Source organism: Microtus oregoni, unplaced genomic scaffold, assembly GCF_018167655.1.
Source record: "Microtus oregoni isolate MIOR12 unplaced genomic scaffold, Mior012 000021F_ref0000039, whole genome shotgun sequence".
Classification (NCBI taxonomy): Eukaryota; Metazoa; Chordata; class Mammalia; order Rodentia; family Cricetidae; genus Microtus; species Microtus oregoni.
Window position 1 is genome coordinate 6,007,173 of NW_024543080.1, and position 24,999 is coordinate 6,032,171.

The window sequence follows — 24,999 nt, forward strand, 5'->3', positions numbered from 1 at the left end:
TACACTGGTGGCTACATTAGAGGTAGTTCCAGCAAGTGAGAGAGAGGCTTTCCCATAGGCCTAAGATGCTATCTGATGACATTTTCAGCTCTTGGGTTGGTGGAAGCCACCTGAGTCTGCTACATCAATAGATTCCAAAGGTTTCTCTATTAGTCATAAGATGTTAGTTCCGACACAAAGATGGGCAAGGAATGACTGATCCTAGGGGTTAAAGGTAGCCCAAGATAAGGTGACCTCTGGACCTGTAGCATTCCAGTCTCCTCATAGCTCTGAACTTGTAATCAGGCAGTCTCTGGAGACACAGCTTCTTTGTGGGGGTTTTCTTTCTCAATCCATACAGACTGAATAAGAAATTTGTAGGGTACAACCCAGGCATCAGTAGTTTGGGAGGGTGATTTTAGCGTGCTCCCCAGGTCTGGAACAACCGCAGCCACCCACAATACTGACTCCTGCTGAGCAGTATTCTCAGAGAGAAGGGGAGTAGCAGGTGGAAGTCAGGGAGGCCGCTGACACTGAACATCTGCACCATTCCCGGTGCGCGTCCAATCTCCAAGGACAGAGTGGGTCGGGTGACAGTGTTGCCAGACTCCCAATATTGGTTTTGGCTTTTGTTTAGCTTTCCTTAAAGTATAAAGTTCAGGGGCTTTTATCACATTTACGGACTGTGCTGCTGTCACCACGGACCATTTTAGAACTTTTTTTCTTCTCTTTTTTTGGGGGGGGGTGGGGGTAGGGGTCAATTCCTGAAGAAGCTCCAGACCAGGCCGGGTGGTGCAGACTTTTAGTCTCAGTGCTCAGGAGGCAGAGATGCTGGTTCAAGGACAGAACAGTTGATGTAGCAAGTTCCCAGACAAGTAAGCCCCGTTTCAAAAAAGAAAAGTAGAAGCAGCAGCAACTCCAGGGGTGATGGGAGTGTAGTCAGGTGGTGGTGCGCTTGCTTAGCCTACATAGGCGCATAGGCACCCATAAGTAAACTAAATGCGACAATTTCGGTCGGCCTGCTTCAGGAGCAGTCCTCCGATCCCTGCCCTACCCAGTCTGAGCCTTCTCTGGTCCACTTTGCACCTCTGCTGGTTCTCCTATTTTGCACTCTAATGGCTTAGTCTTGTTGTATTTGCAAACCTGAGATCCAGCCCAGGGCCTCCTGCTTGCTAGACTAGTACACTCTCCCCAGCCAGCTGCAAAATCAGCCCCCTAACGTTGGTTTCTACCCAGACACCTCACTGGTGCAGGACTCGTGGTGACCTTTGTGACTTTTTTATAGTTTTTATGTTTGTTTGTCTGTGTTTTGGGGCAGGGATGGTTTCTTTGCGACAGTTTCACTGTGTAGTCCTGCTTGTCCTAGAACTCACTGTGTAGACCAGACTGGCTTGGAGCTCAAAGAGATCTGCCTATCTTAAAAGTGTGTGTCACCATGGCTAGTTATATGTAGTTTTTGCTTCTGTTGAAATCTAACCTGTGTACAGAGAAGAAGCGTGAGACATATTAATGAAACCTTGCAAACTGAGCCTGCCACGTAAACGACATCCAGATCTAAAGACACAAACCCTAGCAGCACCTGGGAAGCCCTGCTGTGCCGTCTCCTTTCAGGGTGACTTTCGCTACATCTGCTACTTCTTTAACACTTTATACCAACAGGGTTATAAAGTAAGTCTCTCTCCGTCTCTGTCTCTCTGTCTGTCTGTCTGTCTCCCTCCAGGGTCTCATTACATATCCCCAGCTGGTCTAGAACTCTCTATGCAGCTCATGCTGGCCTCATACACACAGAGTTCCTTCAGCCTCTGCCTCTGGATTGGGATTAAAGGTATACACACCACACCCTAGTGCGTCTTCTTTTGCTGTCTGCTTTTTGCTCAGCATTGTGAAATGCATCTGTATTCTTATCTGTAGCTATCATGATTTTTTGATGTTATTAATTCTACTGGAAATATAATCCAGGTGAAAATAAAAAGTGAAAAATGTAGACCAAAGCATGTAAAATTAAACTCAGCCTTCTTAAAAGAGACTGACAGTATAAAATTCATAATGATTTGCTAAGAGTCACAAGTTACAACCAGCTCCCAGCTAGGAGGGGTTGTGTTCCTCACTGGGTCTTCTCTCTGGGGTCATTTTATTGTCTAACAATATCTTTGTGAACAGTTTATGAACTATTTCGTATAGTAGGTCAACATTTTTGGTTATTTATTTATTTATTTAAAAACTATTTAACTTTATTTTATGTTCATTGGTGTGATGATATCAGATTCCTTGGAACGGGGTTGCAGACAGTTGTAAGCTGCTGTGTGGGTGCTGGGAATTGAACCTGGGTCCTCTGAAAGAATAGCCAGTGCTCTTAACCACTGAGCCATATCTTCAGCCCCCTTTTGTTTTTTTTAGCCTAAAAATATTTAACACTAAATGTATGGCTAGAGGTGAAGTGGCGTTTTGACATCGATAAGAAAATGGAAGGACCTATTTTATGAATTATTTTTATCAATAGTTTCCACCAAATGTTCAAAGATTCCATCTAATGTCCTCCCAGGTTTCCGAGCTGTTGCTTCTCATTCTCAAACAGCAAGTAAAATGCTCCCTAAACCGTGGCAGGGTGCCTTTTCTCAGACATTCACGTTTGGTTTTGTGGACCAAGGTAACTTTATGCTGTAGGACAAAGTACAAGGGAGGTTTTGTGAGTCAGACCTTGACTAATCTATTTGAATGTTCAGGGGACTTGGGGAGACTGTGGCATGTCGGGGGTTACAGGTGCTGTGTTGTGCCTCTTCCCTAAAGCAAGCTGTAGCTGCTCTGTGTGAAAGAGTGTGAGGTTAGTCTGACACCAGAGGAAGTGGGGTCCCTTTTTGGCATTGTCTCATTAATAAAAGAATTTTAAAATGGACTCAGAGAAGCTTGAGGATGGTTTTATTAGAGATCAAATGAACAGCCCTGAGGGCAGGCAAGCTGTGAATCTGGGCAGCTGCCTGGAGGAGGAAAATGGAAAAGAAGGGAAAAAGGCCATACTACACGCTGACATGTAGGTCGGACACATGGGGAGCAAGCAGTCTAATCGTGTGGTGGGGGAGAACTTTAGGGAAAAGAGGGAGAAAGCGGAAGTATCAGAAAAAGTATGCTTGAGTTTAGCCAGCATCTAACAGAGAGAAACAGGACCAGCCTGTAGTAATGTTTGCTTTTAATCCCAGTACTCGGGAGATAGAAGCGAGTGGAGTTCTGTGAGTTCAAGGCCAGCCAGGACAACTAGAGCCACATAGTAAGACCTTGTCTCAAACGATACAAAATTAAACAAAACAATGAAAAAATCTTGACTTGACTCGGAAAGGTGGATGGCAGCTCATGGCAGTTAATGGCAGCCTCTAGGGATGTGCTGGGCTGGGAATTCTGGGAAAGAAAAGTATAATATTGCATTAAAGGAATAATTATCCCACCTATCTCTTTAACGTGGCTTAAGGTGAGTATTATGCCAAGATTATGGAAACCCCCCAAAAGACCACTATGGAGACCAAGTCCTGTATGTAAAAGTAAAGAGGCTTTATTCTTATTCAAGTGAACTCAGATTCGCCTCATGTCCAACACATTGGCACCATTGGAGAGTCTTGAGATCAGTTAGGGTGGGGTTTTTATCATAGCAGAGATTGGGGTAAGGGATTTCTAAGGTTCAGGACCCCTGATAGACTGGCAAGTGTCTAGGGGTGTCCTGGTGAGTGTGCTGGGCTAATGGACATCAGGTGATCCTATCTATAATGGTTAGAGCATTAGGTATTCCTTTGATAGTCTGTTCCTAGGTGGTGCCTGGGTGATATCTGTTGAGCCTGTCGTGGCTGGGCCCTATACTGAGCCCACCTTCCTAGGAGTGGTCCCCCTTTTTGAGGAGTCGTCCCTCAGCCAATCTACCTCAGCTTGTCTACCTGGAATGTTAGGTCTCAGTCGAGGCCAGAGACAACATTCTTTCGGACCAGAAGGAGTTTTTCCTTCACGGGCCTCTATTGCTACTGTGAAAGTATCTTGGCTTAGCAAGCAAAGCAGAAGCACAGACAACAGAGGCTCTATGATGTGAAAACACACAGCACCTTGAACGTGCTCCTTCGCTGGGTGCTACTTCTCTGTACCCATCAAATTAGCAATGATGGCTTGTTTCTCATACCAGGCATGACTGGAAAAGTTATCCCCAAGCAAATGGGCACGAATGAACAATCGCTCTACAGATTTTAGTTTTTATTTTTATTTTTTTATATTTTTTGGTTTTTCGAGACAGGGTTTCTCTGTGGCTTTGGAGCCTGTCCTGGAACTAGCTCTGTAGACCAGGCTGGTCTCGAACTCACAGAGATCCGCCTGCTTCTGCCTCCCGAGTGCTGGGATTAAAGGCGTGTGCCACCATCGCCCGGCTTCAGATTTTAGTTTTTAAACTTTATTTTTATTGTGGTGTGGGGGGAGATGGCAGTGGGCCCCAACACATCACACTAATGCGTGGCGCTCAGGACAGCTTGTGGAATGTGCTCGCTCCTTCCACTCTCACACGGGTTCCCGAGGGGCTCAGTCTCGGGTCCTCAGGCTTGCACATAAGTGCTTCTCCTAGCCCCGCGGATTTGTTTGTCCTCCTCTCCAACCTGTTGATTGATTGTTGTCCTAGCTTCTGCTTCCAGTCCCTCAAGATTCTACTTTTATAAGAAATGTCACCAGACTTCTCCCCATGCTATGAGAAACAAAAGTACAGCTTCTAAATGCTTAAAGCTGTTACACATTTTCTCAGTTTGCAGAGAAAAATAGGGAGGAAATGTAGTTTGTCCTTGAGTGGATACATTCTTGCTCATCGCTTCTGTGATGAAAGTAGATTTTGCATGAGATGTTTTTCTATAATATGTGTACAAGGGGGATACTCTTTTTGGGGAGGGGGGTTGATACAGGGTTTCTCTGTATAACAGCCTTGGCTGTCCTGGAATTTTCTATGTAGACCAGGCTAGCTTTGAACTCACAGAGATCCGCCTGCCTCTGCCTTCCAAGTGCTGGGATTAAAGGCGTGCGCCACCACCGCCCAGCTCAGGCAGAATAAAAACGTTTCTTTCTTTGCCTCCCTCCCCCTTTCTGAGGTGTGGTGCTGTTGAAGATTGTGACCTGATTTGAACCTAATCTGGCAGCAGTTGAGGCTGTGGTTGCCAGCTCATCACTGCTGTAGCCTAGGCCTGGGCAGTGATCGTGAAGCTGTGCACTTTGTGTCCGGCTACATCTGCAAGACAACTCACGGGCCTGGGAACAGAGCCCGGGGACAGAATAATTTTCTAGCATGAGAGTGACTCATCAAAAAACACAGACAAAGCCACTACTACCTCAGCTAAGTGCCATCCCTTCTAGCAATTCTGAGTGCTGCTGAATGCAGTCATTTCTTTTCTCTGTTCTCACTGTGTACAAATCTTAAACTTTATTGTGCTAAGTCCTTCTTTGAATGTATCCTTTCTATAGTGAAAACACATAATTAATAAATATGACTTTATGAATTAATAAATATGACTTTTGTTTTGTTTTTTCGAGACAGGTTTTCTCTGTGTTACAGCCTGGCAGTCTTGGAACTTGTTCTGTAGATCAGGCTGGCCTTGAACTCACATAGATCCACCTGCCTCTGCTTCCCTCCTAATCCTAGCCCTAACCCTAAAGGTGTGCTGCTACCTCTGCTTGGCTACAACTTTTATTTATTTATTTATTTATTTTTTTGGGTTTTTCGAGACAGGGTTTCTCTGTAGCTTTGGAGCCTGTCCTGGAACTCCCTTGGTAGACCAGGCTGGCCTCGAACTCACAGAGATCCGCCTGCCTCTGCCTCCCAAGTGCTGGGATTACAGGAGTGCGCCACCACCGCCCAGCTTTTTTTTTTTTTTTTAAAGATGAGATTTTACTCTGGAATTATGTAGTCCTGGTTGGCTTCATATTTTTATTTTTAGATTTATTTTGTTGTATATGTGTGATTCTTTGACCTGCATGTATGTATGTGCACCAGGTGCATTCCTGGTGTGTTAGGCAAAGGATCCCTTGTAATTGAAGTTACAAATGATTGTGAACCACTGTGTGGGTGCTGGGAATCAAACCCAAGTCTCCTGTAAGAACAACACATTCTCTTAAACACTGAGCCTTCTCTTCAGACCTCTGGCTTCAAACTTTTGATAATCTCCTATCTCAGCCTCCGGAGTGCTAGAATTACAGGTTTGAGCCATCATGCTCAACTTTATTTATTTTTAAAAAAATCCTATTATTATGATGTAGGCATACTTCTTCAATCCTAGCACCCAGGAGGCAGAGGCAGCAGATCTCTGCATCTCTTGTTAGTTTGAGGCCAGCCTGGTTATATAGCAGGTTCAGACCATTGAAATTGAGGGCTACAGCTGGGCCGTGGTGGTGCACGCCTTTAATCCCAGCACTCGGGAGGCGGAGGCAGGCAGATCTCTGCGAGTTCGAGGCCAGCCTGATCTACAAGGGTTCCAAAGCCACAGAGAAACCCTGTCTCGAAAAACCAAAAAAAAAAAAAAAAAAGAAAAAAGAAAAGAAATTGAGGGCTACATTGTGAGACACTGACTCAAAACAAAATAAACAACAACAACAAAAAAATAATATCCTATGTTTGGGGAGGGAAGCTCAATATGCATTATTATCCCCCTTCCAAACTTTAGGTTTGGTTATATAATCCTTGATAGAAAACAGGCAGCTTTGTACAAAGTATCCCATCGTCTTTTTAGCCTATTAGTAAATAGAAACAATATAGATAAAGATTTTATCACATTTTCAGGGCCATAAGCATATGCTTACTGGACTATCCATTTAAAACTTATCATGTGTGTATGTTACATTAGATTTTAAATTTTCTCTTCCTTTTTTTTTTTTTTTTTTTTTTTGGCGGTGATAGGGATTGAACCCAGGGTCTTGCTCATACTAGGGAAGCCCTCTGGCACTGAACTTTCTCCCCAATCCTGGAGTTTCTTTCAATATCTACTTTGTTTATGATATTTACTGTCTTTTTTCTTTTCTTCTTTCTTTTTTTAAATTTGGTTTTCTATGATTAGCTCAAAGGAAGTGTATGTCCTCTTTGGGGACTGTGTCTGAAGACCATGCACTTGTCCCTGCTGTCTAGTCCGTGACCACCTGGCCGGCCTTAGCCTCGCTGGCTGGCCTTGTCCTCACTCTGCAGCTGTGGATGTCTGAGCTTCTGATGATTGAAAGTGTATGTATGCTACCTTACCTGCGTGTGCGGTGCTCCCTGCCTGGCGCGCAGTGCTGGGATCAAACTCCAGGCTTCCAGAGCTAAACGAGAGTTATTGATTCGAGCCACATACTCCGTCCAACCTTTTGGGTTGTAAATATGTTTTAGGAGCCAATGAAATGTGCCCTTTCAGAAAAAAACCCCACAATTACACATATGTATGCAAAATGTTTGTGATTTTACAAGCTCCTCAAACATGCATAGACTTAGGGTCTGGTTTAAACCACTGTGGAGAGAAATCCATTTACACAGGTAAACGAGAAACATCTTGTTTAATATGGCTTATTTATGGGGGGGAGGCCCATGCTGGAGCAAGTGTGTGGAGGTCAGAGGTAACTTTGTGGAACTGGTTTCCTGCTTCACCTTTGGGAAGGTTCCAGGATCGATGTCTGGTCAGCAGGCTTGCACAGCAGGCGCTTTGCCTTCTGAGCCGTCTCCGCAGCCCATCTTTATTAATAAGTGCTTTTAAAACCTCTCTATTTCTGTGAGTTCCAGTACAGCCAGGGCTATGCAAGCGAAACCCTGTCTTCAAAAACACAAACAGCAACAACAAAATAATCTCTCTACTTCTTGTAGAAAAGCTCCACCCCCAATTTTCTTTTTACTCATTTACTTAAGGTACTGGAAGTCTTTTGATATATATATTTTTTTCTTTTTTCAAATAAATACCAAATAAATTATATATATATATATATATGTATATATTATTTGGTTTTTCAAGACAGGGTTTCTCTGTAGCTTTGGAGCCTGTCATGGAACTAGCTCTTGTAGACCAGGCTGGCTTCGAACTCACAGAGATCCGCCTGCCTCTGCCTCCCGAGTGCTGGGATTAAAGGCATGCACCACCATTGCCTGGCTTGGATTCTATATATTTTTTATTAGTTAGAAGGAAAAACAAAGCTGGGTGGTGGCAGCGCATGCCTTTAATCCCAATACTCAGGAGGCAGAGGCAGGTGGATCTCTGTGAGTTTGAGGCCAGCCTGGTTTATAGAGTGAGTTCCAAGACAGCCAGGACTACACAAAGAAACCCTGCAAATCTTTGATTCTGACGCTATCAGCATGTCAACGTGTTTTACTTCGAGTAATAAGCAATCTGTTACTTTCAGTTCTGTTTCCCTTTTCAGGTCACCACCACGAGCATGGGTAACTTGGGGTCATGTTTCTGGAGTTAGGATGAGGCTGCATTGAGTCACTAAAGCCTGACTGCACAGAGGCGAGCAGTGGGAGCTCCTGCCAGTTCTGAGCAGGTGCCAGGCCGTATACAAACAGTGAGATAAGGCGAGTCCATAAGGCAGAGTTCTGAGTGGTTGTCTGGAGGCCAGAGGATGTAGACTAAATGTTTAGAAAGCCAAGATTATGGTCTGATGAGAAAGATGGGGCACATCTTGATTCATAGGGAGGTTCATGCCTTAACCCCAAAGCTTCGCCATGCTTCTGCTGAGATAAGTGTTCTGCAGCCATGGATCCGCAGTCCTGCTCAGCTACCAGACAATAAAGAAGCAGTTACCCTGGAAACACATAGGTGGGAGGTGGGGCTGATGCTGACCCTGAACAAAGGATGCTTGGCTGTGTTCCTCTCTAAGCTGACCTGAAGGTAGAAAGGACATGGTGCTGTCTCGGTATCTTTTCTTCCACTGGCCGTTTTTTATTTTTTACTTTTTTCCAAGACAGGGTTTCTTTGTATATCTCTGACTGTCCTGGAACTAGGTCTGTAGACCAGGCTGTCCTCGAACTCACACAGATCTGTCTGCCTCTGCCTCCTTGACAGCTGGGATTAAAGGCGTGAGCTATCACTACCTGGCCACAGAATATTCTTAAATATTTAAATTTAGAGCTTTAGATATGTGCGTGTCCTACACGCACGCACGCACACCCCTCACAGAGCTTTTATTTGTGAAGGGATGAATTCATCTTAACTTCTAAGTGAAACTTCCCCCCAAGGTTTTACTAATACTATGTACTTTCTTCCCCCCTGTCGGACATCCTTTTATATAGATGATTATGTTGTTATGTTTCTTATCAATTACATGTTGGTTTCTCATTAAGTTTTATTAATCCAATGATTTTCATTTGTGGTAAAAATGTGCAAATATATAGCTTGCACTTAATTTGGTTATATCCTAATTTTCTAATTTATTTGATTACCTAAACTAACCTGCCTAGCCATTGGGGAAAAAATTAAGTTTATTTATGTACTAATAGAAAACAATGGTCAATTTATATGGTTAAGGGAAGTAAATGTAATCCTGTTACTCCTTCTCTTTCATATATATAGTATTTGAAAATGTATTTATTATATGTATGTACTTAGATATAGCTCATTTCTATCTGCCAAATAGTACCAACATTTTTTAATTCATTGATACACTATGTGTGCATGTAATATAATGTAATGGAGGGTGGGGTCAAATTCAAAGCAAAGCTTTACATAGAGCAAGGCAGGTGCTCTGCTCCTGAGCGCGGTCCCTAGCCCCATTAATTACTTGTAATTTCTGTTTTGTAGCAGACATGGGCATTGCACAGAGTAGGTAAAACCAGGGCTTTTACAGAGTTCACTGGAGAGGCCCACAACCGGAAGAGCCTACTGATAGCCTGTGCTGGGAAGTGGGAAGTGCTGTGAGCAGGAAGTGGAGCAGGGAAGGGGATGGCCATGATTGTCCAAGTCCGCCTGCACACTGGCATTAGAGCAAGAAATTTTTGAATGAAGTAGCGTAGATGTTCTATTTTATTTTGTCTCTGTGGTTTAAGAAAACATTCTTAAGAACATTCACCAAAGTTTCGTTCTCACCTTGTCAGTCTTATCTGTGTTACCTGGATAAAACTTCCGGAGCATCCTTCCTTAGACGTCTCTCCAGTATGCACTTAGTTGACATGTTTTAGCTATCTGCGTGTTTGTTTGGGAGGTTATTGCTTCAGTGCTTTTGATTTTGATTTTATTTCTGATAGTGCTTTGCCTGCATGTGTGTCAGTGCATCACACATCCGCACTACTGTGGAGGCAGAAGACGGTGTCGGATCCTCGGCAACTGTAGTTACAGATGGTTCCGAGTCACCGTTTGTATGCTGTAAGTCAAACCCAGGGCCTCGGGAAGAGAAGCCGCTGCTCTTAACCACTGAGCCAGCCCTGTGGTTTGATTTTCCTTTTTTTTCAATACATGCTCTCTGTGTTACCCAGGCTGGTCTCCAGTTTATGGTGTTCCCCCCTCATCCCAAGTGCTGGGATTACAGTCATGTGCCACCATACCAGCTGTAACTATAGAGTTCTCAACTTCCTCCTTTCCTTATCAGTCTTTGCTCAGACCCTTCCACTCTTTTCCCCTTTAAAGAAACAAACTGGGTGCCCCAAAGAAGGCACAGTGGTAGACGCAGGTATAAGGAGTCTGTGCATATTCCTTACTTTTCTGTTGCTCTGCTAACACCATGACCACATGCAAGCTATAGAAGGAGTTTATTCTGGCTTACGGTTCTGGGGGGGGATCAGAGTCCATCATTGATAGGAAGGCATGGCCACAGGCACGGAGGCAGGGCCGGTAAGCTGAGAGATCACATCTTCAGAAGCAGACTCAGGACACTAGAATTGGGGCAAGGCTATAAACTCTCAAAACCACTGCCTATTTCCTAGATGGCACATCTTCAGAACCTCTTCAAACTGCCCCATCGACCTGGGACTAAGTATTCAAATGTGTGACCATATGAGGGAGGGACATTTCTCATTCAAACTGCCACAGTCTCAAAGTATAACTCCAAAGCAGATGATTACTAATTACAAAGGAAAGAAAGACATAGTAATTTTGGCTAACGGTGGGAATCACCAGATACAATTTACGGATTTTTTTTTTTTTCAGACTTTTGACAAAGGTTCACATCAGAGACCTTGTGATGGGAAGTTAGGAATGTCAATAGAGCTGAGATGGCATGAGGAACATGGCGGGAAGAAAGGTAGAATTAGCAGGTTCAGGATAGTATTAGGTAATCCTCGTAGGCCTTGGTAAGGAATTAAGTTCAGTATTGCCTTAGGAGGTTTGGGGAATGCCACCTGATTTATAGCTGTGAAAGATTTGGCTTTTATCCTGGCAGTGGTGGCACATGCTGTTAATCCCAGCACTGGGGAAGTAGAGACAGGCAGATCTCTGAGTTTGAGACCAGCCTGGTCTATGGAGTGAGTTCCAGGACAGCCAGGGCTGCACAGAGAAACCCTGTCTTGAAAAACAAACAAAACAAAGGGAAAAAAAGACCCGGCTTTCGTGAGAGGGATGAAGAATTAAGTGGCTGTGTCACAACCAAGTAGGAAGGGTTTGCAGTGGGCTTGAACCACCATCGTAACAGAATCAGTGATGCGTTTAATCTGGAGTAGATGAAGGTAGAGGGAGCGGAAGTTCACTAACATTGGGTGTGTGCTTTGATAAAAGCGTGGAATCAAAGGTGACAGGTTTTTGGCCTGAGCCTCTCCACTGGGTATCCTTCAGTCTGACCTCCCTCTTGGTCCATGGGGACAGTGGTTGCTTCATGGTGATTTTGAAAGGCAGGGAGATTAGCCTGTCTGTTACTGTCTCCAACCCCGGGCAAAGACTACCAGAATGCAGAGGTATTCACAGAGCAGACTAGAGAGACATTTAAGAAATAAAAAATGCTAGCTACTTGTGGGAATTGGTTAGAGTAATTTACTAAAATTGGAGATAGCTGGGTCTTTTTTTTTTTAAACTGGTAACAAATTACTGCTGTGTCTTAATGACAGGGGTTGCCTGAGGCTTGCTTTTGTATAGGCCTAGAGTTAAGCTGAGAATTTTTTTTTTCTGCTTTGAAAGATTATAAAAGGAGGGGAGAGGAAGATAGTAGTTGATTCTTTCTTGAAGTTTGCCAGCCTCTGCCGTAGTAGTGGTAAACTGGTTCCTAGAGTGGCAGTAACAGAATCCCCTGGGCACTTGTGAGAAATGCAAATTCTCAGGCCTCCCCACACACCTGCAGAGTCAGAAACACTGGGAAGTACTATAAAAGCCCAGATCTCATTTGCATGAACATGAAGGCCTGAGACCCACTCTCAAGAAACTTCCATCTTCCAGGTGTTGGTGGTGCACACTTTTAATCCCAGCTCTTGGGAGGCAGAGGCAGGCTGATCTCTCTGAGTTTGAGACCAGCCTGACCTACAAAAGCTAGTTCCAGGACAGGCTCCAAAGCTGCAAAAACAAAAACAAACAAACAAACAAACAAGAAACTTCCATCTTTATTCTAGGTTACAGGACAAAGAATACTTATAAAAACACCGCATGGAGCCAAGCACGGTATCACACACTTTTATCCCAGTACCTGAGAGGTAGAGGTAGGCCTATCTCTGAGTTTGTGGCCAGCCTGGTCTAGAGAGTGAGTTCCAGGACAGCCAGGGTTACACAGAGAAACCTTGTCTTTAGACATCAAAAACAGAACAAACAAACAAAAAGCACTGTATGTGGCTGGAAACAGTTGAAATTTTAGCAGTTAATAATAGCATCATTCTGTAGTTTACAATTAAGGGCGTAGGCTGTAGCCACAGACTGCTCCTGTTGAAATGAGTAATTGTTTGTTCATTTATGATTGAGACAGTCTCCTTATGTAGCCCTAGCTGGCCTGGAATTTGCTTTGTAAACCAAATTTGTAGGTCTAGAACTTGTGGTTACCTCCCTGCCTCTGCTTCCCAGGTGCTGGGATTACAAGTGTGTCCTTCCATGCCTGGCTGAGATGAGTAGTAGGTGTGTGTCCTTGGGTAAACAGACCTCTTAAGCCTTACTTTCTGTGTTTGTAAAATGTGCATTCAAATAGGTGAACTTTGGGTTTCTGTGAGACATAAGTGATTTCATAAAATACTCCGAGGACTGCCTGATCTATAAGTAGTACACTTTTAAGGTAATCTGCATATGTAATACAATAAGGGAAACCACCTCATTTTCATTTAATAAGTGATGGTCTGCCTATATACTTTGCATATACAAATTATTAAGTCATCCAAAGTAATACCAGTGTAGATTTTGGAGGCTCAAATATCGGTGTTGCCTTTTGTGAACCTTTTTTACTTTTAGGAAATACATTAAAATCACCATTATAGGAGTGTGAGGAAAAACTGATGATATATTTCTGCCTGCATCATGCTTGGTTCAGATGTTTCTATTCTCCTCTGGTTGCCCTTCTGAGCATTCCCAATTTCTTCCGCTATCTTAATATTGAAAACGTTGCCGGATCTATACGTGGCAAAGGAACAATGATTTTTTCCCCCATGAATCAAGATCCATGAGGCAATGTAGTATCCATAACTGGGTCCCAGATCTGTAAACGACATTTTTGTTTTGTTTTGTTTTGAAATTTCAAGCCTTTGAGCCTTCGTTTGTAAATGCTTGGTTCCATTTAAGGATGGTCAAGGCCATACAAGAGACCCAAGTCTGTGTATACAGGCCAAGGTTTTTTTGTTTTTTTGTTTTCTCATACTCCACGCACGACTCAGCAACCCTTTTAAACTAGCTGGATGACATTGACTTGAAAGGCTTAAAACCTCCATTTCCTAAAACAGGTCAATAAGCAGAATAGGTGCGCTCCCTGTGCAGAGTTGAACACTGCATTTTAATGCTCCGCTAATGCAGCAACCTGCAGTTTAGGGACGTCTTAGCACGAATAAAAGCGCCAAGACCATCCTTTAGTAAAGACACTGCTCAGCGGGGAGCCAGCTTTTTTTTTTTTTTTTTTTTTGTTCGCGCCACCTGAGAGGACCGGAGGCTCAGCATCACAGCAAGAAAGGCAGCTTCCTTGTGACGTCAGATCAGCGGGCTCTCGCCCGGGCTCTAGGCCGGTTCCGGTTCCCTGGCTTTCCGGACGCCCGAGTGCGCGAGCGCGGCGCCGTATTGCGCATGCTCCGCAGAGGGACGCGAGAGGGTTGGGTCCTGCTCTCCATGGTGATGTCTGATTGGCTGGCGTTGTTCTGGGGGGTTCCCTAGCCCTTTCGGCAGGGGTAAAACAATAAGAGGGGGCGGCGGCAAAGGGGGCGGGACGTCCGTGTTCTTGTGGCTCGTTGCAGCTCTAGGCTCTGGGGAAGAGGCGGCTTCGAGGGGCCCGAGCTCGCAGGTCTCCGGATTCCCAAGCCTCGGGCTTAGTCGAGGAAGGAGAATCTGCTGTGGCCGATCCCGCGACACTCCTGACCTCCGCGCGACGTGCCCGCCGCCGCTGTTGGTTGGAGGTGTGTACGGGGGCCGAGAAGGGGCGGTCGGTGTGGTGGTCGGCAGGGGACATTTCGCTCGGTTCCGCGGCTCTCAGCAACCGTCCGGTGTGTGCGCTCGCTGTCTGGGGTGCCGCGGCAGAAACATTGTTCTCGCCGGCTGCCTACGCCAGCCAGAGAGCGTGCGTGTGTGCCGAGCCGAGCCTTTTCTGCAAGGTGAGCGTGAGGCTGCGTGGGGAGGAAAATGACCCGCGCGCGTGGTGCAGAGGAGGGCACAGGTGGGGCTGGGGCTTGCCGGGATGAGGCTGCTCGGCGGGACCCTGTCCGCCGCAGCTCCGGGAGCGCGCCGACGGGCGCCAAGCCGCGAAGCGGGCCGGTGGGCTTCTGCAGACGCGGTTTCAGGGTGGGAAGCCCACCCGCCTGGCTCCCCGCTGGTTTGCGGCCCTGGTTCCCGATCGTCGCCCCGCCCGTGGGGGAGGGGAGGGAGGCCGTGTCGGCGGAGGCAGAAGCGACGCAGATGCGAAAGTAGCGGCCTCCGGGCACCATTTCTGTGCCCGGAAACTGAATCCGGGGTTGAAGGTGGCCGCCGCTCCGCTTGTCGGGTGCTCGAACCCCCCCCCCCCCCATTATCCCGAACATGTTCTGATACGAGGGCTGTAACGAGCGAAGACTCTCCGTCCTTTTTTTCTGCAGGCGATCTCCAGTAGCCCAGGAAAAAAAAAGACGTTTGAGTGTTTTGGGAATGGGTTTCTTCCCCTCCACACACAATTGTTTTGTTTTGTTTTGTTTTTTTCTTAGAGGGTGAGGGGAGAAGAATGTAAGTTTCCTTAGATGGTGTGGGTTTTGTTAGTGGAATTTGATCGAGGTTTTCCTGCGTCTCTTAAGAGCCAATTTCTTCAGGTGTCCCTATACTGCTTTGGGATTATAAGGTCGTGTTCATAATTTTTGCTCCCAAGATATAACTGATTTTTAATCGAGTGTTTGAGGAGGTGCCTTTTGCTTCTTTAAAAACAAAACACGTGCACCAAAGCTGAATCAAGGAAAATTGCCCTTCTCCCTCCGGGTATGATTGTTGTGCTATTTATTAACTTGAGTTAAGGTGTCTGGTTTTTAGATTGTAGACACCAGACCTCGTTGTTGAACGTATCCAGTTCGGGGAACCATTAACTGCAGTGAAAAGGACGCACTGGAATAGATGATAGTAATTTCTTGTCCATATTTGGCTGTTAATGTAGCCCTAGGCATGTGAACCAAAGTTTCTAAGTAAACACTGCCTTTGTCAAATCCAGTGGTCCCCTTCTGGTCTTTAGGTTTTCAGGCCCGGTGTCCCAGCACTCGGGGGACAGAGGCAGGTGGATCTTGTGAGTTCGAGGCCAACCTGGTCTACATACTTACAAACCATCCAGGCTACATAGTGAGATTCTGTCGTCATTGTTCGCTCCCCCACCCAAGATTTGCTCAGTTTGGATCTTAGGACTGAATATTGTTGTCCCTTCTTACTAAGCTTTAGGTCATGTGTTTCTTTCCTTCTCATCTCGGTTGTGTACAAATTATTTCATTATGAAAAATCAATTATGAGAAGGGCTTCAAGTATGTTTCTTGGTGGCAGAGGTTATTTAACATTCAGAACTGAAATAGTGCTGGGCTTGGGAGTACGATTTTAATTGCTGTCCAGAGGCAGGAAGATCTCGAGTTGAAGGCCAGCCTGGTCCACTGAGTGAGTTCCGGGACAGCCAGGGAGAGCTATACAAGGAAACCCTGTCTTGGAAAATAAAACACAAAAAACTAGACTTGAAATACTAGTGATGGTGAAAGCAAACCTCCGAAGTGGAGTGAACTAGACACTAGCGGGAGGGGGCAGGCCATCGGAGGAGCGGATGATGACGTCATTGGATACTTTAGTAAGTGAACCTTGGTAAGATCTGGCTCTTCAGCATACCTGGGGCATCAGAAGTACCCAGGCCCTGCCACCACCATTCACTGCAGTTCAGGGGGCGTGCTACAGTTTCTTGATCAGCGTTTGGCCTGTGAACCACCCACAAAATTAATAGCTAGACTGAATGTAACTTAGTGACCGAGTAAACTGGACTGTTAGGCGAGTTCTAGCTTTGAAGAAGTGGTTGGCATTGTTTTAGCAGGGAATGTTTGTTAGCTGTATTTGCCTTAGAGATTAAATAACAAAATTCAGTATCAACAACTGGAAATTTACAGATAATCATAATATCTTTTAGATTCTTGACAGCAATTTATGTTGCAGAATTATTACCCATTATTAGAAGTTATTTTCTTAGTTTCCTAAATTGTTTTCCTACGTTTTATGTTGAATGGATATGAAGAAGATGATGGAGTGACACCTTTTAGCGTTTACACTGAAGCCCAGATTGGATTACTCCGAATGGAAAGTGGTGGAGTTTAGTTGACCTGTGCAGGGTGGTGGTGGCACTCAACTTTAATCCGGCTCTTGGGAGGGAGGCAGAGGCAGGCAGCTCTCTTAAGAGTTCGAGGCCACCTGGTCTACAGGAGTAGTTCCAGGACAGTCAGGAACACAGAGAAACCCTGTTTTAAAAACTCAAAAAAAAAAAAAACCAGCAAAAAAAGTCTTTAATGGTTGCCCTTCACTGGTAGATGTGGGCATAATAATCAGTAAAGCAAAGCAATGTTTCTTTCCAAACCCTCAGCAAAAGAATGTTGTTTTGTGCATTGGTTTATTGTAATCATCTAACTACTGAGTATTTTACCCTGTCTTGTTGTGGTACTAATGCTGGGAAGATCTCTTACTATATTGTGTTGCTGTCACACTGGAAGTTGATTTGCATTTTATTACTGTATTTATTTGGTTTATTGGGGCAGGATCCTTGTTTAGCCCAAACTAGCTTGACATTTACTTTGTGTCCTAGGCTGGTCTGGAGTTTCTGGTAACGTCCTACCTTTGCCTCCTTGGTGCTGGGAAGTAGAGGTATATGCTACCATGCTTGGCGTGAAAATTGAATTGTAAAGTTTGTGGTTTTTCTAGACAGGGTTCCTCTGTAGCTTTGAAGCCTGTCCTGGAATTAGCTCTTGTGGACCAGGCTGGCATCGAACTCAAGAGATCTGCCCGCCTCTGCCCCCCCCCCCAGTGCTGGGATTAAAGGCATTCGCCTCCACTGCCCGGCTGAACTGTAAAGTTTTTAAGGACTTATTTTTTGTTCCTTCTAATTATGTACTTGCATGTGTGTATATGTGTGTGTATAGAAGGTGTTAGATCCTCCTGGAGCTGGAGTTAAGGCCGATTATGAGCTCCTAAATGTAGGTGGTGGGAAGAAAGAACACGGAGCCCTCTCTCCAACCCCTAAAAGTCGAGTGGCTTTTTTGTTTGGTTTTGTTTGAGTCAGGGTCTCGCTGTGTGTAGGCCAGGCTGATCTTGAATTAAGAGAGATCATTTGTTGTGGCAGACCTTGGATCCAAGTACCTCAGTGACAGAAATAGAATGTTCTGGATAAAACAACTTCTGTCCTCAACCCTCAAGATGAGGTGACAGGTGCTGAAGTACAGAAAGACGCTAAGAATGGCCATGCCGTCCCACGAAAATGGTGTATTCACATCATGCTCCCTTCACCCTGTATTTTGAGGCAGTGTCTTTGTAGCCCTGGCAGGCTGACTTAGAACTATAGACCAGACTGGCCTTCAACTCAAGAGATCTGTCTTCTGTCTCCTGTGTTTTAAAGACAGTCCGGCCCCTTCCTCTCCTACCACCCCAGACAGGGTTTCTGTGAGTAGCCCTGGCTGTGCTGGAATTTGCTTTGTAGGTCAGGCTGGCCTTGAATTCGCAGAGGTCCACCTGTCTTTTACCTGTTTCTAGGTCTCCTGAGTGCTGGGATTAAAGGCGTCTGCAACCATGCCCACCTCATTATTTTTTAATGTTTCCTGAGTCCCCTGTTTCCTTTACCTCTTGAATAGGGAGCATTAACTTGATTCACAGAGAAATGAAACTGACACTCAGAAGGCAAAGAGATGAAGGGCCTGTCTTTGTTCCAAGAACAAGAATTTTGTGTCAGTGTGACACTCAGGAAATTTGCTTTGGGCCAGGTGAAGTCACTCAGGAGGCAAGGCTAGAAGAGGGGAGTTGGACGCCAATCTCTTCTATAGAGTGAATTCCTGAACAGCCAGGGCTACTTAGAGAGAAACCTTGTCTCAGAGGGGAGTAGCATAGCCATTTCTGCATACATCACCACTACCCAGCATAGCCATTCTTAAGGGTTGGCCATTCTTGGTGTCTTTCTGCACTCCAGCACTTGCCCCCTTTGCTTTACCCATAGCCTCCTATTTCTGTCACTTAGACCCAAGGTCTGCCACAACAAATCTGAATTTCTTGTTCTAAAAATGTGTGACTTGTATTGTTGTAGTCATTAAAACCTTTTAGATGAAGACCTTCAGGAACTTTGGGAAGTTATAGTGTTGAATGGAGCTGTCGTTTTAAAGTGGGATCTAGTCTTTGGGTCAGTGAGAATGGGCCTTGGCCTAATTGTGAGCCCTGCAGAGGGAGTAGGAGTAAGCATCCTGTCCTGGAGATAAGCTAGGGCTAAGCAGTTTGATAGCAGTTTCTGGTAAACAGGCTACAGCCAGTTGGAGACATTCTTTCCATAAATAAAATATGGTACCTATAACCTTCCAAGGTTAGCAGTTTATCTGCATTTCCTCCTCCTTATCTAGGTGTTTTCTTGATATTTTTTAATAAAAAGTATGATTTCTTCAGAAATATTTGTTCTCTCCAAGCATTGAAATAACTACCAAAGAATGGCATGAAATTTCATGGAACGAAGTGCAGTGAGTGGTGTGTGTTTTTTAATGCTTTAAAGATTGGGGGTACTGAAGATACAGCTCAGTTGATAGAGTGCTTGCTTAGCACATGGTTTAAATATCTCTGTTCTGAAAGCTGGAATGTTCTGAAATTTGGAATGTTCAAAGAGTTGCATTAGTAGTTGTGGTTAGGTATTTGTGTTTAAATTTTGATTTTTTTTCTGAAGCTAGCCATTTTATTACTAGTAATGGAGCACTGTGTCCATATTCTTAGTAAGAATATGGAGAGAGACCATTTAAGATAGCTCTGAAATTAATGAGAATTAACTATTTTGGATAACCTTTTCTACTGTAATCTGCTCTAATAATAGTTTTTACCATTTGTAGTGAATTTTTAAAATTAATTTCATTCTTTAGCTCATCATATACATTGCCTTTTTAATTTATGAAACAGTAATTTAATTTAACATTTTATTCTAGTCTTTTCAATGTCTCATTTTATAATGCTGTAAGTTCCTAGCCCCAAAGCTTTTCTTTGATTGTGCATAGATGTTTTTGCCCGTCTTGTGCCTGCAGAGGGCAGAAGAGGACAGCAAATACACTGGACCTAGAGTTGTGCATGGTTGTGAACAGCAACCATGGGGTTGCTGGGCTAGAACAGCCAGTGAGAGTTCTTAACACCAAGCCATTTCTCCAGACTTTCTGTTCTTTTTCCCCAGGACCGGGTTTCACTGCATGACAGCCCTGGCTTTGTAGATGAGGCTGCCCTTCATTTACAGAGATCTGGTTGCCTCTGCCTCCTGAGTTTAAAGTTTCTTTCCCTCCCTACCCTCTCTTGTCCTTTATTAGTTTTTTTCTATGTTGTTCAGCATATTTGAACATTCCTCCATTTACCTTTCCTGAGTAATTTCTAGTGTAAGAAGACTTTAGCCACTACACAGTACTGTGTCGGACAGATACATTCTTGCTACTGTTGGTACTGAAAGTGGGTAGTTCTTAGTTTAGTGATGTTATGCTGGGCATGCTGCTTTACCTAAGCTCAGGATTTAGGCCACCTGGGCAGAAGGGTTGCTTGCTGTGAGTTTTGTTTTTTATTTTTTAAAGATTTATTATGTATACAACATTCTGCCTCCATGTATGCTCACACACTAGAAGAGGGCACCAGATCTCATTACAGATGGTTGTGAGCCAACATGTGGTTGCTGGGAATTGAACTCATGGCCTATGGAAGAGCAGCCAGTGCTCTTAACCACTGAGCCAACTCTCCAGCCCCCTGCTGTGAGTTTTCAAGGCCCGTCTTAACTAGACTCATTCATCTCTATGCAAAAATCAGTATTGTTGAATATTTCCATCTTTATCAGCCGGGCTCACAGTAGGCAAGTTAGCTAAAATTCCTGACTCACTCCCATGCTTTTAATCTTTGCTCTAAAACCATTTTTTCCTTGGCTCCCCTTTCTCTTCTAAGCCCCTTCTAGCTGTGTAGTCCAGGCTGGCCTTGAATTCCCTGAGGTCCACCTGCCTCTGGCTCCTCAGTGCTGGGATTAAAGGTGTGTGCTCCACTTCCGCTTTTTTCTAAAAATAAAAAAAAAAAAAGAGTCAGAGGCATGTGAGTATCTGAGTTTGAGGCTAGCCTGGTCTACAGAGTAAGTTTCAGGACAGCTAGGGCTGTTAGAGAAAGCTTGTTTTGAAAAAGCCCCCTCCTCCCTTAAAAATAAATGAATAAAATTGTGTGTATGAATGTTTTTGCCCGTATGTGTGTGTGTGCCTAGTGTTCTTGGAGACCAGAAGAGGGCCCTGGATCCCCTGAATTTTAAGAATTTCAAAGTTACTGTACATTTTGTGACATTTAGACAGCATAAGCCATATTTCTTCCCCATCTTTTGAAAAAGTATAGTACAGGAAAAAAAAATTGGGTCCATCGTGACAGTGATGGAGGTGGGGAAGGAAGCTTTCCAATTGAGAGAGTTACTTGTGGTTGCCACTGCCTTTATTCATGCTTCAATCATTTTCTAGTCTCCCAATTAAAGTTAATAACATAATTTTTAAATTTATTTTATGTGTATTTTGCCTGCATGCGTATCCCCTAGAACTGGGATTTCTGACAGTTGTAAGCTGCCGTGTGGGTGTTAGAACAAAAGATACAGAGCTTCAGTGTGATGGCTCAGAATCGAAGAGCATTTTCTGGGTTCAATTACTAGCATCCACATGGTGGCTCACAATTGTCCATAGAACCCCAATTCCAGGGCAATCTCATACCCTGGATCTTCATGGGTACCAGGCATGCATGTGGTATACAGACATACATGGTGAGCAAAACACTCATACATAAATAAATCTTTAAAAAAAAAAAGTACAGGGCTACTCTAGTCCAGGCTGGCCTGAATTCATGATTATTCTGAGTGCCTCAGTTTGAGGCCTGAGCCACTAAACTGGGTTTATAAATTCATTTCTGTATTAAAACTTGAGCAGTGCACACCTTTAATCCCAGCACTCAGCAAGCAGAGTTGGCTAGTGCTCCATGATCCAGGACAGCCTGGTCTATAGAGTTCAGGATGGCCAAGGCTGTTACGCAGAGAAACCTGGCCTCGAAAAACGAAACAAAAAGTGTCTAGAGGAACAATTACAAAGGAAGAAGCAGCTAGTTAGAACAGAGTGCAATCCTGAAGTCTCTAAGAGTCGTACTTAACCCACCTCTTTGCCCCATTTGTGAGAAACAGCATGTCCAAGCTGGTGATTATGGGCTGGCTCGGCTATGAAAGTATTTAGTTGCTTAAAGAAAACCTGCATTGAAATTTGTTAAAATAGGGATTCAGATAGTATTTTATTTGCCTGATATACACTGTGTGGTTGATTCTTACTTTGTTTTGTTTTTTCCCTTTAGTACTTTCAAGTATAGCAGTCAGGAGTGCTTTCTGCTTTTCCAGAGGTTCCAAGTTTAGTTCCCTTGCCACTTCCATAGTGTGGTTCACTGCCACCTGTAATCCAAGCTCCAGGGCATCTGACACCCTTTTCTGGTCGCTGTGGATACACGCATCCATGCACATAAATAAAAATAGTCAAGAATCCTCTCGAGGCTTTGTGTGGGTGTTTGGGTGTGTGTTCTGTCTGTTGATCTACACACATCTTTGGTACTTAGGATTGAACCTGCGGCTATTTCTTGGAATTACTGTACTACTCTACCAGTGAGCTACTATCAGCCATATTACTACTTCTTTTGAAAAACAAGTGGTGTTTGGGATGGTCTCTGTTTGTGCTTAGAAGTGAAAGTCAGGGGCTGGAGAGATGGCTCAGAGGTTAAGAACACTGACTGTTCTTTCAGAGGTCCTGAGTTCAATTCCCAGCAACCACATTGTGGCTCACAACCATCTATAATGAGATCTGGTACCTTCTTCTGGCCTGTAAACATACATGCAGACAGACACTGTATATGTAATAAATAAATCTTTAAAAAAAAAAAGAAGCGGAAGTCAGGAGACAAACTGGGGGTCAGTTCTCTCTACCTTGTTAGTCCTGGGGAGCCAAGCTCAGGTCAGGCAAACTCCAAAGCCATTTCTCTCTCCTTCCTCCACTTCCCTTTAAAAAGTGTATGTGTGTGCCCGCACACATGCGCCTGTGCCTGCTTGTCTGTCTGTGTAGCATGTGTGTAGCTGGTACCTGTGGAGGTCAGAATAGGGTATTTGGTCCTCTGGAATATGGTTGTGAGCTACCTACCATGTGGCTGCTGGGAACTAACTGAGCCTGGGTCCTCCACAAGAACAACAAGAGCTTTTGCTGCTGAGCATTCTCTCCGGTCCAAGATTTATTTTGAATCTACATGCATGCCTTCAAGGCTAAAGGTTCAGATCCCCTGGAACTGGAATTAGAGGCAGTTAGGAGCCACCTAATGCGGATGCTGGAAATGAACTGTAGTCGTGTGGAAGACCGCGTGTTAACCATGAGCCATATCTACAGCCCACTGCCCCTTCATGGTGAATTACATAGATTATTCTGAGGGCTACATGTATAAAGTAAGTAACAAACTGCACTTTACAAAGGATTTTCATTTTTATTTAATGTGTGCCTGTGCACGTATGTGTGCCTGGTGCCCAAGGAGGTCATAAGAGGCCAGCAGATCCTGTGGAACTGGAGTTAGATTAATGTGCCTTAATGTGGGTGCTGGAAATTGAACCTGGGTCCTCTGTTAGAGCAGACAACTACTGAGCCATCTCTAACCAGTTGTTTTTTTTTTTTTTTAAATATTTATTTATTTATTATGTATACAATATTCTGTGTGTATGCCTGAAGGCCAGAAGAGGGTGCCAGACCTCTTTACAGATGGTTGTGAGCCACCATGTGGTTGCTGGGAATTGAACTCAGGACCTTTGGAAGAGCAGGCAATGCTCTTAACCACTGAGCCATCTCTCCAGCCCTAACCAGTTGTTTTTCAAGACAGATTTCTCCACAGCACTTGACTGTCCTTGAACTCACAGAGATTAACATACCTCTGCCTCCCAAGTGCTGGGATTAAAAGCACCACACCCCGCCTGGCCTGTTAATAATTTTTTTTTAAATGGTGTTAATGTATAGTCTCATTTGTATGTCTATGAAGATTTATTTCATGGCATTTTACAAAGATGATTTAATAGCTGTTTTCTTGTGTTTTCTCTCCCAGCATTTGACATTGTGCAGCAAAGAAATGGTTATGGAGAAGCCCAGTCCGCTGCTTGTGGGGCGGGAGTTTGTGCGGCAGTATTATACTTTGCTGAATAAAGCTCCCGAGTATTTACACAGGTAAAATTTAGACATCACCTCATATTCTCTTGGCATGGCCACCTTTTACTGATAATGTCTTTGCAAACAGGAAGCACATCGTATCATAGTGTTATAGCACATTATTTTACACACACATACCCCCTCAGTATTTCATGTTTCATTATACTAATGAGGGACTTGGCTTACTAATGGATTCCAGTGAGCAATTATAAATGGGTGACTTAAATTTATCTTTTTAAGTTCTCATAGTGTTGAGAAAAACTACTATATACCTGTGAAAGTTTGTCTTTCCATGTGAAAAATAGTATTGTTTTGTGAGACACTGTTAGTAACCTTGTTCGCTGTTTTTCCAGAGGTTTAAAATTAAATTCGTGTAGTGTGTAGCTAGTTTTTGCCAAGTCCCATTCTTTTGGCCGCTATACTTGTGAAGCTGAAAGGTGATTGAGATGGCTGAAAGATGAGTCCTACGATGCTGCAGGACAGGGCTGAAATAATACACTGTTGTTACCTCCTGCGGTCGCTGCTGCCGATCTGTTGTGCAGGTCTTAGGGTAGCTTTGGCAGTTTATACTGCTTGACATGTTGATACTCTCTTAGGCAGTATGGGAGAGGATTGTGCTCACTTTTGCTGGGTTCCCTTTCTGTGAATTCTTTATTTTTCCACTTAATTTTATGCTGGTTTTAATGTAGGTACTTTGGTTATCTCATTTTTCATATTTGACAGCTGAAGCTAATAACTAATTCAGCATCTTTCTTGAAAAGTAAGGTTAGAAATAAGGATAAATAAGTAGACAAGCTACCCATAGCCAGTTTTCAACATTGTACTGAAATGAGGGTATCTAAAATATTTTAATTCCCTCAATACAGAGTTTTTTTTTTTTTTTTAAGACTGAGTGATATTTGGGAGTGAATGGGATTATTAGGACCTTTATATATGAGTTGATCTTTCAGAATATCAGTAGTCTCTTGTTTTGAGACAGGGTTTCACTATGTGGGTGTGAATGAATTGGAACCAGGTCACTGTACCCTCTTCTTCATTTCCCAGAGCTGGGGTTGGAAGTCACCCCGCCG

The 24,999-nt window shown here is 44.1% G+C and overlaps 1 protein-coding gene across 4 annotated transcripts in view; it reads left to right on the forward strand.

Moving 5' to 3' along the window:
• The window catches only part of G3bp2 (G3BP stress granule assembly factor 2), a 77,891-nt gene that overhangs the window by 34,743 nt on the left and 18,149 nt on the right, over window positions 1-24,999 (forward strand). Inside the window, exons 1-2 of one of the 4 annotated variants that reach the window (XM_041671316.1) lie at window positions 14,207-14,422; window positions 23,829-23,947. In XM_041671316.1, coding sequence (XP_041527250.1) covers window positions 23,853-23,947 — 95 coding nt within the window. In that variant the 5' untranslated portion in view covers window positions 14,207-14,422; window positions 23,829-23,852. Of the gene's footprint in view, window positions 1-14,206; window positions 14,423-14,442; window positions 14,618-23,828; window positions 23,948-24,999 lie in introns of those variants that run through there. The other 3 variants (XM_041671319.1, XM_041671317.1, XM_041671318.1) reach the window with 3 other exon arrangements.